The sequence below is a fragment of the Leuresthes tenuis genome, unplaced genomic scaffold, assembly GCF_036924035.1.
Source record: "Leuresthes tenuis unplaced genomic scaffold, fLeuTen1.0.hap1 SCAF_10, whole genome shotgun sequence".
Taxonomy (NCBI): Eukaryota; Metazoa; Chordata; class Actinopteri; order Atheriniformes; family Atherinopsidae; genus Leuresthes; species Leuresthes tenuis.
In genome coordinates this window covers 16,830,382-16,844,197 of record NW_027325364.1, presented here as the reverse complement: position 1 = coordinate 16,844,197, position 13,816 = coordinate 16,830,382, and the positions used below count along the sequence as shown (strand labels likewise).

The following is a 13,816-nucleotide window of genomic DNA, read 5'->3' as shown; positions in this document are numbered from 1 at the left end:
TGTTCTCTGATAGCAAACAAAACAAATAAGCCTAAAAGCCATTATGATGTTATTTTTGCTCCTTAAGACTCTGAAAATGGCCAGATTTAAATAACGGAATTAAAAAGATTTCCAGGGGAGCATGCCCCCGAACCCGTTCTGACTCATGACCTCAGTATTTTTTGGGCCCTGCGTACGGCCCTGCACACACACACATACAGATTTTTAAATAAATGACAATAGGACTGACTTGGCAAGTGAACAAAACACGAGTCAAAGGGGATATTTAACATTCAACTGTTTGTAACACAGTGGCCGCAATATGTGCTATAAGTGGAACGGAAACTTAACAAAGTCATCTGTCATAAGGAGGGCATGACAGCAGCACACACAGCCATTTTCTCATTTTATTTGCAGTTTGGACCCCAAGGAGACAAGATGGGTGCCTCTGAATGGCCTTTGTTTTTCATGTGCATTTGGTTCAGGGGTATGGTGCATTCTATGTCATATATATATTCAGCTGTAATGTTTACATGTTATGGTATTGAAGACTGATATTCCAGGGATTTTCAAGTGAATTTGTTTTGTCTTGTTAAGCAGGACTCAATGCTTCATTCTATCACACGTTTCTATGCTTTATTACAGTTATTGAAACAGAAGCCTCTACTTGGACAGCTTCGGTGCCAAATTCAGTGAAAGGTCTCCTTGGGTCATGTGTTGTGATTCCCTGCAACTATGACTATCCACAAAAGGCAGTCACTGAATTCACAGGAATTTGGATGTATAATGACTCTCACGTCATCTTTCACCCAGAAAAGAATAAGATACAGCAGGACTACCGGGGACGGACAAGCCTGTTGGGAGACGTCAGCAATAGGACCTGTTCTCTGAAGATTGACCCCCTTCGGCGAAATGATACGGACCCCTTTTTCTTTCGGATTGAAATTAAAGACCATGACAAATATTCCTACAAAGAAGCGAAAGTCTCCATTTCAATGATTAGTAAGTGAAAAAACCTTCAGTAAATACAATTAACTGTGCTGTTATGATAATTCCCAATAATCTCTCATTAATTCACCGCTTTTTTTTTTACCATATAATAAATTACAAGATATGTTTGTTCTGTGTATAAATAGTACGTCATTCAAGATGCATTTTATCTGCCATTTTAAGCTTTTATTTTTCATTTTAAGCTCCTCACAACATTTTACCTCATTGGTTTACATGCAGAGTAATTAAGAATCATATCTAAAATGATTATCATTTTCTGGTAAGAGCATCAAAAGTATTTTCTGTTCCTCATAATCCTCATGTGCTTTTGCTTTTATTTAACAATCATCATTATTAAAAGCAAGAACACGAAAGAATATTTGAATATACTCCTTTTAGAATTAGACAAGGAAGTTTAGAGAAGCATTTCCTGCCTCGTATTTCACAATCTTTGCTTTTGATGTTTTCCACTTTCCCTCACATTTGAAGTGAGTCTTAGGAAAAAAAACAATGCGTGTAATATCATAGATACTAAGGTGCTCCTAACAGTGATTTTTTTATGCTTTAAAACATGATTCTGATATTTTGTTATTTACAAATGTGTTAAGCATTTAGGATCATTTACTTCTCTTAAAACTTGATATCACATAGAAAATGTTTTAATTGCCTATTGTGATCTCTCTTGTGAACACAGGTGAGCCAAATCCCATTAGATTTGCTTTGACAGAGGACCTTAAGGAGAACCAATCTGTATCTGCTTCCTGCTCTGTGACTCACTCCTGCCCCTTCTCTCCACCTGATATCACCTGGAGTCACTCTGGAGAGAAGGATCTTAAGTCACAAAACCTTACTGATGGCCAGTGGAATATTACATCTACACTGACCTTTCGCCCAACACACATGGATCACAACAAGTCTTTACGGTGCAACGTAACGTACAAGGGAGGGAAGCGGCAGACAGAATCCAAGATCCTTAACGTAAAATGTAAGTGTTCATCGGGAGCGATGATTCAAGCAAATGCCACATGAAGTTTAATTACGATATAAAAATTGTTTATGAAGAAATAGAAACCCAATCAAAGAGAGGAGAAAAATATGAGATCAATGGAGCACAACCAAAGATAAAGACAATGAAATGTAAACCCAAACCACACTGAGACCAAAAAAAAGAAGAAGCTGGACATAATAGTTACATGCTGATTTTAGTTTTCCCCCAGTGTGGAAACTATTATCCACAGACAAATGTTCACTGAACTGAATGCCATCTGCATGTTGTCTGTCAGCTGAGGGAGTCTGTGGCATGAAATCAGCAAATTCTATCTGTTTCTGTGTTTATCAACCATGTGGATCCAAAACCTTCCAATTGACTTTAGAACCTTCTAAGAAATTCATATTGCATAGTCTATGACTTTTAGCCAGATTAGTAGTGCTGCAGTTTTACACACACACATACATACGCACACACAAATTATTTGAGATTTTAAAATAGCGTTTTCAATGTCAATCAATCAATCAGACTTTATTTATATAGCACTTTTCATCCAAGAAAATGTAGCACAAAGTGCTTTACAAAATAAAAGCAAATAAACAAAGCAATGAAACCCAAGGCCATATTATACATCAACATACATATGTACAAGTATACACACACACATAAAAAGAGATATACATATATACACATGCTACACATACTGGAACGAAGGTAACTGAAGTGCTATCTTACTGTCAGCGAGTTGCAGTGAGGAAACACCAGAGACTGTAATAGTGTAAAGACGGAATATTCAATTTTCAACGGTGCACAATGCATTTGTGTGGCGGCCATGGCTTACTGGTTAGAGTGGGTCGTCCGGTAACCAGGAGGTTGGTGGCTCACCGCTCGCCACTGATTGGTGAAACTGAGGTGTCAGTCCACCTCCTTACCACGCCTGAGGTGCCCTTGAGCAAGGCACCGTACTCCCATGCTGTACTCCAGGGTGCTGTAATTGGCTGCCCACTGCTCCAGTGCCTGGCATCTGTCTCTATGAGTGTGTGTGCATGTGCATATGTGTTCAACAGGTGCCAACCTGGATGGGTTAAAAGCAGAGGTCAAATACACACATATACAGACACAACATGACAATGATTTACTCCGTCATTTTCTCTGGGCTGAAGCTCATTACATTTTTTATCCTTCACATGCAGCTGCTGTCACAACTACTAGAGATTTCATTTTCTTAGTCTTATCTGCGGCATAAAGTCAAAGTCAAATTTATTTGTATAGCACATTTCATGTACAAAACAATTCAAAGTGCGTTACATAAAATAAAAGCAACAGGGAGCGGAAAAAGCATTAAAATATGTAAAAGAATTTAAATAGAAAGAAATAAAATAATTGAAATTAATAAAAGAAGCAACAGTCTACATAAGTTAAAAGATGCTGTGCAGATTTCATGCATAAACATGAGAAAATAAATGTTTTTAACCTGGATTTTAAAATGTCAATGTCTTTAGTGACAGTTTAATCTCCACTGGCAGTTTGTTCCACTTGTTTACAGCACAATAAAGGAGTTTTTAAACTCAAACATTGTCATAAAGAGGTATCTATATCCAACTTCCTGCCATATCTGGATTTATTTTCCTTACAGATGCCCCCAAGATCAAGACTGAGTCTTCATGCTCCTCAGATGGCAACCTGGTGACATGTGAGTGCATAGTGGATTCGACACCTCCCAGCATCGTCTCTTTTGTGCTTGCTAACAAAGTTTTGCTGGGCACCAAACGAGACAAAACAAGCTCTTTTACCATCAGTGCTCCACAGGCAGATTTTGAGTACTCCCTATTTGTGGACTGCGTGGCGAACAATACAGAGGGCAACGCAAATCTCAGACTCCCTTTACCTCTCAGTGGTATGAGCACACATTTCATTTCAAGATTGTAAGATAATTACAGATAATTACCACCAGGCCTGTACAAGGACACAAAATAAAAAACACTGTGTGATTTCTGTTTGGACAGAAAAGATGCTGCTTATCTTCATCGCTGTCGGAGCAGGCGGGATTTTGATGATACTTTTAATAGCAGTGGGAGTTTATAAAAAATGGTAAGTAAAAATAAGTTTTCCTTTGCAGGTAAGAAGAGAGGAAAACTTGCCTCTTTTGACATACATTAGGCGCAATTTTTAAACGTCTTGCATATGAAAGCATTGTACCAAACAAACATCAGACATAAATATGTGCTTTTAAGTGGATATGGAGGAATTTGTTGATGTTTATGTTATGTTTAAGCATTTAGCAGACGTTTTTATCCAAAGCGACTCACAAATTCAAGAGTTTCTTGAAGATAGACAGGGACGCCCCTGCTCTGGTAGCACTCGGTAGGTCATTCCACCATCATGGAACGACACATGAAAATGTTTATATAGCATAATGTAGTCAAACTACATCACTATCGTCTGCATCGTCTATCGCCCACAGTTCGACTCCAAAACTGATTTTCTGTCTTTGTCTTTTAAAGTCTGGACCCTAAAATGAATCATCTCTACAATTATTTTCTTTCCAATCACTTTTTTTTCTTAATCAATGGATCAGGTTAACATTTGAATTGAACTTCTATGAAACTTTGATCAGTTGTTACTGAGTGTTTTAAAGTAATGACATTTAAAATCCCTATTCCCTGTTTTATATGTTAACTAGTTTTCACTTTCCTGTCCTCTGCAGTCGGTTATCTGTTCATGTCGGGCTGACATTGGCGGCAGTCACAATATGTATTCAATGCATGACCTTTAGTGGCCAGTAGTACAACTTGCATGTGAAGTGTGATGAAGGCATCCGTCTTTGTGTCTTTGAGTAAACTTTAGCCTGAATTACAGAAAAATACACAAACGGTGAGGCTCTGAAGAAAGTGTAAATTTGAATCACCGCATTCACTGTTGCAGTTTGCATTAAAAGATATTTGTGAAAAGTTTAAATGGCCTTCATCGATGTCACCATTATTCTGTTGGCAGGGGTCGGTCTGGAGACTCAACTGCACCTAACATGGGCACCATGATGGCACAAAGAGATCTGGAATTCCCTCCGTGTTCCACATCAAAGTGAAAACTTAAATCTTTCTTCATGGCTGAATATAGTTTATGTGGTCTCTCTGTTTAAATGGATAAATATGTTTACTTTCTGCTTTCCTCTCCCAGGAAGGAGACGTATGATGATACACCTTGTGACCCAATTTACGCCAACAGTAACATGTATGGCAACATAGGGGTATGTTTTAAGTTTTATTTTTTCATTCTTTCCATGCAAGCATTAGAGAATAGAGTAAGAGCGGTCTCTTTTTTTCTGTGCAGGATGACTGGGATGGAGCAATATATGGCAATGTGTAACACGTGGAAGAGCATCTGAATCACCTCTTCAAGATTTCTGTGTATATTAAGTTGCTCGTAAAACAAAAAAAATCCTTATATTTTCTGCATATATTAGTAAAACGTTATTTTTCCATAATCCTGCACTTTGCATATGCTTTGTCTTGTAAGTGTCGTTGATGTACAAAATCGAGTTTATAAGGCCCTTTTGGTTGGTAAATAATGACCATTAAACGACAGAAGCAATTTCCCTGCATATGTTTTATATATTCACCTTAATTCACCTTATTAATCACATACAACAAGCGAAGCTGCCGTTGTGTAACTGTGCTCAGGTTAAAAGTATAAAAATCTGAAGGCAAAGGGGAACGTTGTAACCACGTGGGCAAAGAGATAAGCTATTTTAACACACAACAACTCTTTCAGATTAATGTTAGACCTCCAAGAGTCTAATATTGGAGATCTAATCAATAGACCTCCAAGAGTCATAGCAAGAAAGACATTACTTGTAAATGTGTTATATATTTGCATTTTGAGTACCCAATGTACATAAGTGAAACTGAAATCCACCAACCCCTCTATGGCTTGCCTATTAAGAACACCGCAAATTACAGGCTGAAATAGTGCTAAAAGACGAAGAAGGACGAGAAATGTTTGGAAAATGAGAGACAAAGCCAGCACTTTTCAGAAAAATAAAGAACGAATGGAGGCGATGCATTCCTGAAGGCTACAGCTTTTTATTTTTCTTACACAATATCATGCACATTAGAAAGAGTAATCATGCAACCACAGTCGCGTTTAGAAAACCGCATCATTTCACATTAAACCAACTGTTATTTTATAGTTATATTAGCAAATGGGAAAAAAAGAAGAACGTAACAGCTAACACAGAAAAAAGTGATGAATAACCAGCTGATCACATTAAATATGACATGAATCAAAGCACACAGAGACAGTCTTTTCTAACCTTTGCAAATCCATTCTGATTGCAGCCTTGTTCTGCGCTAGTCACTGATAGTGTTTCCTGGTTTACTATCTGGACGATTAGTTAATCTGTAAGTCTATCGCTCTGTTATCACACCACAGCTCATTAACATTTACCTCCCTACAAATGCACCAATTTTTTCTATAAGAACTTAAACTACAGATCTGAAACTTGAATTTTTCATCTTGCACAGGATAAGCATATTTGGGACACAAACGGGGCTCACATCATATCTGGAGAGTTATGGAGCCCTCTGCCTTCTTACCCCCTCTGTATTTTACTGTGCAATTCAACGTTTTTTTGCTGTCCGGGTATATCGGGACAAAGGTCAGTGTTGACTTTGTTTCCCATTTCCATTTGTTTAGCTTCTTTGACCGACGTGTGACAACTCCAGAGCGACTCCAGGAGAAAGTAGGGAGATTAGTGGGGCAGGAGTGGAAAACAGAGCAGGAAACCTTCACTTTATCAGCCACCTCCACAGACATAGATGGAGGGTCAGGTTTGCCTGCAGAATTGAGATATTTACTCAAAATGACTCTTGACACTATTAATTAGACACCTTTTACACACTTTAAATGTAAATGCTTTGAAATCATTAAAATATGCTCCCTTCAATACTCACGTATGACATCAATGGACACGGTCTTTTCTACGAAGGAGAAGCTTTTGTACTGCGGAATTTCAATCCTGAAGTGAAAAGGGCCAACATCAGTGCTCCTGACGCCATCCAGAAGCATGGTGCAGTTGCGCGCTCCGAGATTTCCCAGAAGTTGGGTTCGCTTTTTGAACTCCTCTGTCAGTTTCCATTTGCGAAGATTGGTTGAGACGATCTTGTTCCCTCTCTTCCAGAATCCTCTCCAACTGTTCAGGATGGTTTTTGACCTGGGCTTGGGGTAGGCGTAAGAGCAGGGAATAACCACACACGAGCCCTGCACTGCTGGAATTCTGGAGGGTACGTCTATTATCCACTGGGTGTTGGCTGATTGGACATCAGGGATCACTAGTACAACAAAGAAAAGTGTTTCATCTCTGAGTATGAATTGATATTTTCTATACAGCATTGAAAGTCGATACTCACCGTGCAACATTAGAAATGAAAGCCACAACTTGAGCTCCATCACTGCACTGAAAGGAAAATGTGAAGTGAAACAAACAGCAATAAAGTAATGAAAAACATACTAAAGTCTATTGTGTGTTTTATACTTACCAATACAATACCAATAAATCGCTCACCTCTGAATCCTTTATCTGAATGAATTAGCAGTACTCGTGCGTTTCACTGTTTGTGGGTGTTTACGGTCAAGCTTCACCCTCTAAGATGTGGTCTCTGAATGCTTTATGTACTCAGTGTTTTGTGTTTATACAGCTACAACAGAGGCCTTGGAAAAAGTTGTTGCAATATGTGCTCGCATTCTCTTTTGTCAAGTGTTTCAAGTGCTACATTTTGGTTTCTCTTCCTGCAGCCAAGTGTGTACAGAGATAAAAATGTACAGAACACCAAGTTCCAAGAATGCAAAGCAGCTACAGTTGGCCTCTGATCAATTTGAAATCTGATCAATGAGGAAGATGTTAAACAATGAAATGTGATGCTTAAAAGTCTGTGACCCATTCAGAATGTATACGTTTCTCCATAAAAAATCATCAGACTATAAGTAGGTGAAAGGTCTTTACTTATTGAGAGGAATAACATATCAATTTCAGCTCTACCAAACACGAAGGAGATGTGTTGTCAAATATATAGAGAAACACAGGAAACACAGCCCGCTGTCCTGCACATCACCCTTTTAGATTGGAGAGAAACATTCTGCAGAAAAGAGAACTTTATTCTGGTCTTTATTTTTTGAGTAAAATGACATCACACACGCGCGACATATCACATGTGTGGGAGCATCCCACAATGAACAAGTAGATTTCCGAGGAGATTATGCGGACACGCGACAAGCCAGAAGATTAAGAGAGAAATGTTCTGTGAACAAATAAGAGCATTCATTCATTTCACCCTTTTTTTTTTTGAGGAAGCCAGCATGGGGATGTTTAGTTGCCTAAATTGCGCAGCTTTGTTGTAAGTGCATGCTGTCTATTTCATAAAAGTCAAATCAAACCCCAAAGAGGGATTTTTTTCAAAGATAACGTGGACTACCTACTGTTAGCAATAATAAAGGGTTAAATGTTTCACTCTAAGTTTAGTTGAAACTTCAGTGACATTAAAGCTTTTGATCCAGAAAAAAACAAACAACAACTGTAATCCCCCATCTTAAAAAGTGGATATATTCAATCTTGCGAGAGGCTGTACGACGTCATGGTGCTGTGTGTGTTTTGTGGCTCTGTGTTGCCCGCTCCTGTCGTGCTCCGTCAGCTCTGATAAAACAACAGACTCCAAGCTGTGATGATAAGCCAGCGCAAATATGCAGGAGATGGATACAACCAAGGTCGAGATAGTTTTGCTGATCTGCAGAATCTCATCAGGCGCCTCTGTTTGGTGTAAATTACCTTCCAAATTCTGTTTGCAGAGACACATTATGCCAATAATGAGACCTTGATGCAAAATGATGTCATATGACCCTCAAAATGAACATATTTGTGCTAGAAACATCTCATCAGTCTGTAGCAGATACCAGACTTCGTCGTTCCTCATTGTAATCGATTTTTTCTCAGTTTGTGAAGGACCAATACTGTGTGGATGTTGATGTCATTAATTCATATAACAGCACTTTCATTACAACTGCAATCATGACAGTTTCTCAAAAACCTTTTTCTGTTTACAAAAGTCTTACTGTCCTATAACTACTGCCCACCAAAATATCAGCAGAGAAAACGGGTGTCAACTTTAACACCTTCACTAACCCCCCCCCCCATTTGGCTATTTGACTCAGTGTTACACACCAGCTGCAGAGCTGTGAACAAGAACTAGACAGCAGATCCATTTTCTCTTACACTTTATTTGTGAAAAAACAGACATTAAATTCACCAAACACACAGGAGCTGTGTTGGCAAATGCATCAAGTAACACAGGAAACACAGCCTACCGTGCTGCACGTCACCCTTTTAGATTAGATAGAAACATTCTGCAGAAAACAGAACTTCAGTCAAGAGAAGTTAAACTGTTGAAGCAAAGTTGCGAAACAAAATAACCCCATTTTTGATATAATTTCCTGTCACACAGTTGTGTAATACAGAACTAAGACTTACCAAGTTTACCAGTTAAACACATAAATAAAAACAATAATAACAAGGAGAAAATAGAACATTGTGTCATTTCAGGCAATTGTTTTGATTCACAAATTGGGACAAATTGTGTTTGTTTGCATAATGGTAAAGGCCTCCCATCATCCCTGCTGGTTATGACGTTTTATGCTCACCAGCTCACTTGCAGTCCCAATATACTTAAGTCTGAAACAGCGTCTTTTGCAAACCATTCTTTGCTGGCGTCCATAAATTTCTGCAGCTGTGAGCCAACAAAGACAGTTTGTAATCATTAATGGTGTCTAGTTGTTATGTGATTGGATTGAAACGCATCTTGTTTTTTAGTTTTTCCTATTTAATGTATCCTACGCACTAACACATGCCTGGTCACAGACATGAACAGTCCCTGTAAACAATTCAAAATACAAAGGCAAAGGAAAATGTTCTCCTATTTGGTGTAATCCACATTTGCATAAATGTTGTCCATACTTTGGCTGATTTGATTGGTTTGTTCCTGCAAAGACAGAAGACAAGTTACGTCAGGATTAGGTTTAACTGTTTGTTAAAAGACAGAATGGCCATGTCTTTAAAATCCTCTTACGATATTACCATTCAGATAAATGGAAGTCAAAAGTACCTGGAAATTAACATAGACAGGATCGTCGATGGCTTTCTGTTCAGTACCTTTCACATCTAAAGTTTTGCAAGATTTTACTTTGCTGAGAAAAAGAAGAAAAGACAAAATCCTGTATAGCATCCAGTTTGAAAGTTCAGAAATCCGAAAAGTGTAATTTTGTCATGAGTTAACATCTCATCTGGACGGAAAAACACTAAACTATCTGTGGACATTTGTCAGGATGTTGAATTCTTATTTATTGACACTGCTAACACTAAAGAGAGTAAAATACACTAATATTGTCACTAATAAAGATATTAGCTCTGATGTAATGCAATTTATCCAGTGAACCACAAAACATACCTTTCGGGTGGTTTTGATGATGCTCTGCTGAAGTTCACATAATAGCCTGAGTCCCTGTGGGTGGAAGACCCTGACCTGAAGGGATTGGTGACTCCTAATGTATTGTTGCTGTGATGTTAGAAAAAAAAAAGAAAAATGCAATCAGGTTACCATTTGAGGCAAACTCGTTAAAGAAATTCATATACAAAGAAAATACTACTGTAAAGCTTTCTTAGCCATCTTTACTACATGAGAATGAATTAATTAGGATCATATATATCTGGCAGGGGTTTTCTATCACATACAAGGCCTCTCAACTCGATACATATTTCATACTGCAAAATGAAGGCCTTTCGACAGGCGCGAGAGTAACACCGAAGAAAAGGAAACCCCCTCATCAGGGGCACATTTTCCCATTTGATGTTTTCAGGAAACCACAATTATTCACACTATTTATGTGCTTTATGTTCGCTACCTCGACGCCATGTACTTATTTTGACAGGAAAGAACACATTTCAAATGTCCACATTATTCTAGGCTGGCTTCGGACATCGGCAGAACATGTCTCTTGCTTACGAGGCGCTACACTCACAGTTCGTAAAGGATCCAAAAAGCAATGTTACCTCTTGTGTTTCCTGTAAATCACAATTCCAGCAACAATAAGGATCAGAAGTGCCAGAACTGGTATAATGATTACCAAATACACAAGGTGGTCATCACTGGTGGGCATTGCTGTGAACAGAAATAATTTCAGTAAAATCAGCTGAATTACAAATATTGACATAATGGATATCACCCTGTTTCTTTCTACCAAACGAACTGAGCAAATAAAGTATCACTTGTCATGGATTGTGCGGTAGATGGCTGGATGGATGAATGGAGGGATTGTGATGGAGTCGTCGGGAAGATGTTGGAATCTGCAAAAGTTGGGGAAATGTTACACTGTGTGAAGGCAGAGTAAGGAGTAGTCAAATAGATTTGAGTAAAAAAATTGAGCCATAAATGTCATACCTGGCACGAGCCTGACTGGAACAACAGCTGACCCTGTAGGAGAAACGTGCAAAGTATTTATTGAACCTTTCTGCACTGAAAAATGTGGGTAATTTTGACATTTTGAAAAAAAATATGTAGAACTGAATTAACAACCATTCACAGAAATGGTCACAGTATCTTGTTTGAAACTGTAGTTGTCGTTGAGTCCAGAAATGCGCACGTAGATTCCTGGTTCAGGTTCACTTATGTTTGTAATCAGTAAAGAGCAGTTGCCTTTGAGTTTATCTCCGATGAGCTTTGTTTTTCCTCTGTACTTGGGAACCACGCATGAGTTTTTTGGATGAAAAACGAATGCAGAGCTGTCCTTGTCATTCTTACTGCAGTTACTTTTCCCTCTGGTTTTCCAGTAAACCGTTACATTTTCCGTGTGTTGTGCTTCTGGATAGGTGAAATTGCATTGTATGATCAGGTTTGCGCCAATTTCTCCCCTTTTATTTCTTTCCACATTTATTTTCCATTCCTGACCTGTATTCAAAACCAAAAACAATTTGAATTTGTAGCATTCAACTTCACACTTTGCACATTCCAAACAAACTCATCAGCTCAATGTGTCGCCCACCGTTTGAACACGAGACCAGAGTTAACATGAGACCGAGAGTTATCAGGTTCAGCCGCTGCATCTGATCCAAAAAGACATATTTTTGTTATCAGACAGAATCATGCAATTTTAAAATGAGCTCTGTTTTACAGCAGCTTCTAAAACATGTTAACCTGACAGTATTTACCACATAAAGTAAGTACTCACTGTGAGATGAGGGCAGAGGACATCGAGCTCCTTGCTTTGTCAGTCAATATGTTTTCGATCTCAGCACAGATGTGAAATTCTTTGGGTGTGTTTCCTATTGCATGGTTGGGATGAATTAACAAAAAAAAAAAAGAGGAAGTTTGGGCAGAAAAGGTGACCTCAATAAAACCAGTTTGAGGGAAGGTTTTACACACATTTGCATGCATCCAAGTCCTGACGGTCAAATGCAGCTGCCCTCTATAGTTTGAGTACGCCTTCTCATTTAAAAATAAACTTCCTCCATCGGTTTTTACACCTCTCTGAGTCAATGACACCTCAGTAACTCAAAAAAGAAGCGTTCGATGAACCCATTTCTCATAAAGGTATTTGTGTCTTATTTGTTTGGCCTAATGCAGCAGGTGACATCCATCCACTGAATGCAAACACTAAAGCACACTTGCCTGCTTGTCGGAGAAAGCTGAAATATTACCATATTGTTCAGTGCTTTTGTTTAGCTCTATTTGGCACAGCACTGTATGAGCGATATATCATTTGATCCAAATGTTTTTCTGTAATATTGTGAGGGGCTGATTCTATGAGTTTATAGTGTGTTATTTTAGTGAATAGACTGAATGCTAATCACTACAGCAGAGATCAAATGGTTCAGTGAGTAATTTGAGGTATGTGAGTTGGCTTTGTGAGGAGGAAGTGGCCAAACTTACCCAAAAAGTGTGCTGTAATCTCAACAGTTCTATAAAAAGCTTGCAAGTGCTGTTAAAAGTCCCTTTGTTTCTCTGCTCCAGAGACACATGCACCTTTATTCATTCATTTTACCTAATGAGTAATCATTAGAATTACAAATCCATCAAGAGGCATCAACTGCCTGTCACATAATGGTTCACATTTTATTAAGAGTGATTATTTGGTTGTTGCGAGTTCAGGGTAACCGACTGTGGATGAAATCCACAGTCGCAAGTCAATGCAAAGAGATTCCAAATTATGTCTGACATCAATGTGAGGTGTAAGCAATCAGGATGACACAATAAGCGTTTTACAGTGCCTGTTTAATAAAAATACTCCTTTTTCTGTTGTAGCTCAGTGGACATGTGACAATGTTCTCTTGACATTACCAGGCTTATGTAACTCTGAACAGTACTTCAACTGTGGCAAAACTTACTTCGTCTTCCTGGACGACTTTGTTCTTATGATTGTAAACCTGTTATTTTGTCCTGATGTGTCATATTTTTGGCCCAAATGGTACCTCAAAGGGGTGGCAGTTCTCTTTGTGACAGCTATGTGAATGACAGGAGGATGCAGGTTACGCCAACATAACTTTGCTTTCTAATAAGATGAGCATTACTCTTTATCATTCAGTGGTTTTAATGTTGTGGCTGGTCGGTTTATACCTCTGAAAGCAGCTGCCACCAAAGCCGGGGAAAGGCTCAAGTATCTTTGCTCAGCACAACCTATTCATCTTTAACTGAACCAACAGTTGAACTTTACTGAGTACTCAAGCGATTGTCTTTTGACAAACCTGACGTTTTTCTATAAAACCACTAGATGGAGGGAGTGCGACATTCTAGCAAACCCACGGTGAACTTTGGAGCTTGA

At 38.6% G+C, this 13,816-nt stretch overlaps 2 protein-coding genes across 2 annotated transcripts; one reads left to right on the top strand and one right to left on the bottom strand.

The window, feature by feature from the left end:
* Window positions 1–334: 334 nt before the first annotated feature.
* LOC140316615 (sialic acid-binding Ig-like lectin 13) lies at window positions 335–5,550 on the top strand. Its single transcript, XM_072394520.1, has 8 exons — window positions 335–466; window positions 625–981; window positions 1,664–1,954; window positions 3,594–3,854; window positions 3,964–4,048; window positions 4,952–5,038; window positions 5,135–5,204; window positions 5,288–5,550. Exons 1-8 carry the CDS (start codon window positions 355–357, stop codon window positions 5,321–5,323), a joined length of 1,299 nt encoding a protein of 432 aa, XP_072250621.1. The 5' UTR covers window positions 335–354; the 3' UTR covers window positions 5,324–5,550.
* A 933-nt stretch (window positions 5,551–6,483) lies between these two features.
* On the bottom strand, window positions 6,484–7,632 carry LOC140316633 (myelin-associated glycoprotein-like). Its single transcript, XM_072394537.1, has 4 exons — window positions 7,521–7,632; window positions 7,366–7,412; window positions 6,910–7,287; window positions 6,484–6,792 (listed from the first exon to the last, which is right to left on the bottom strand). The coding sequence occupies exons 2-4, from the start codon at window positions 7,403–7,405 to the stop codon at window positions 6,515–6,517; spliced, it is 696 nt and encodes a 231-aa protein (XP_072250638.1). The 5' UTR covers window positions 7,406–7,412; window positions 7,521–7,632; the 3' UTR covers window positions 6,484–6,514.
* Between the last annotated feature and the right edge of the window lie 6,184 nt (window positions 7,633–13,816).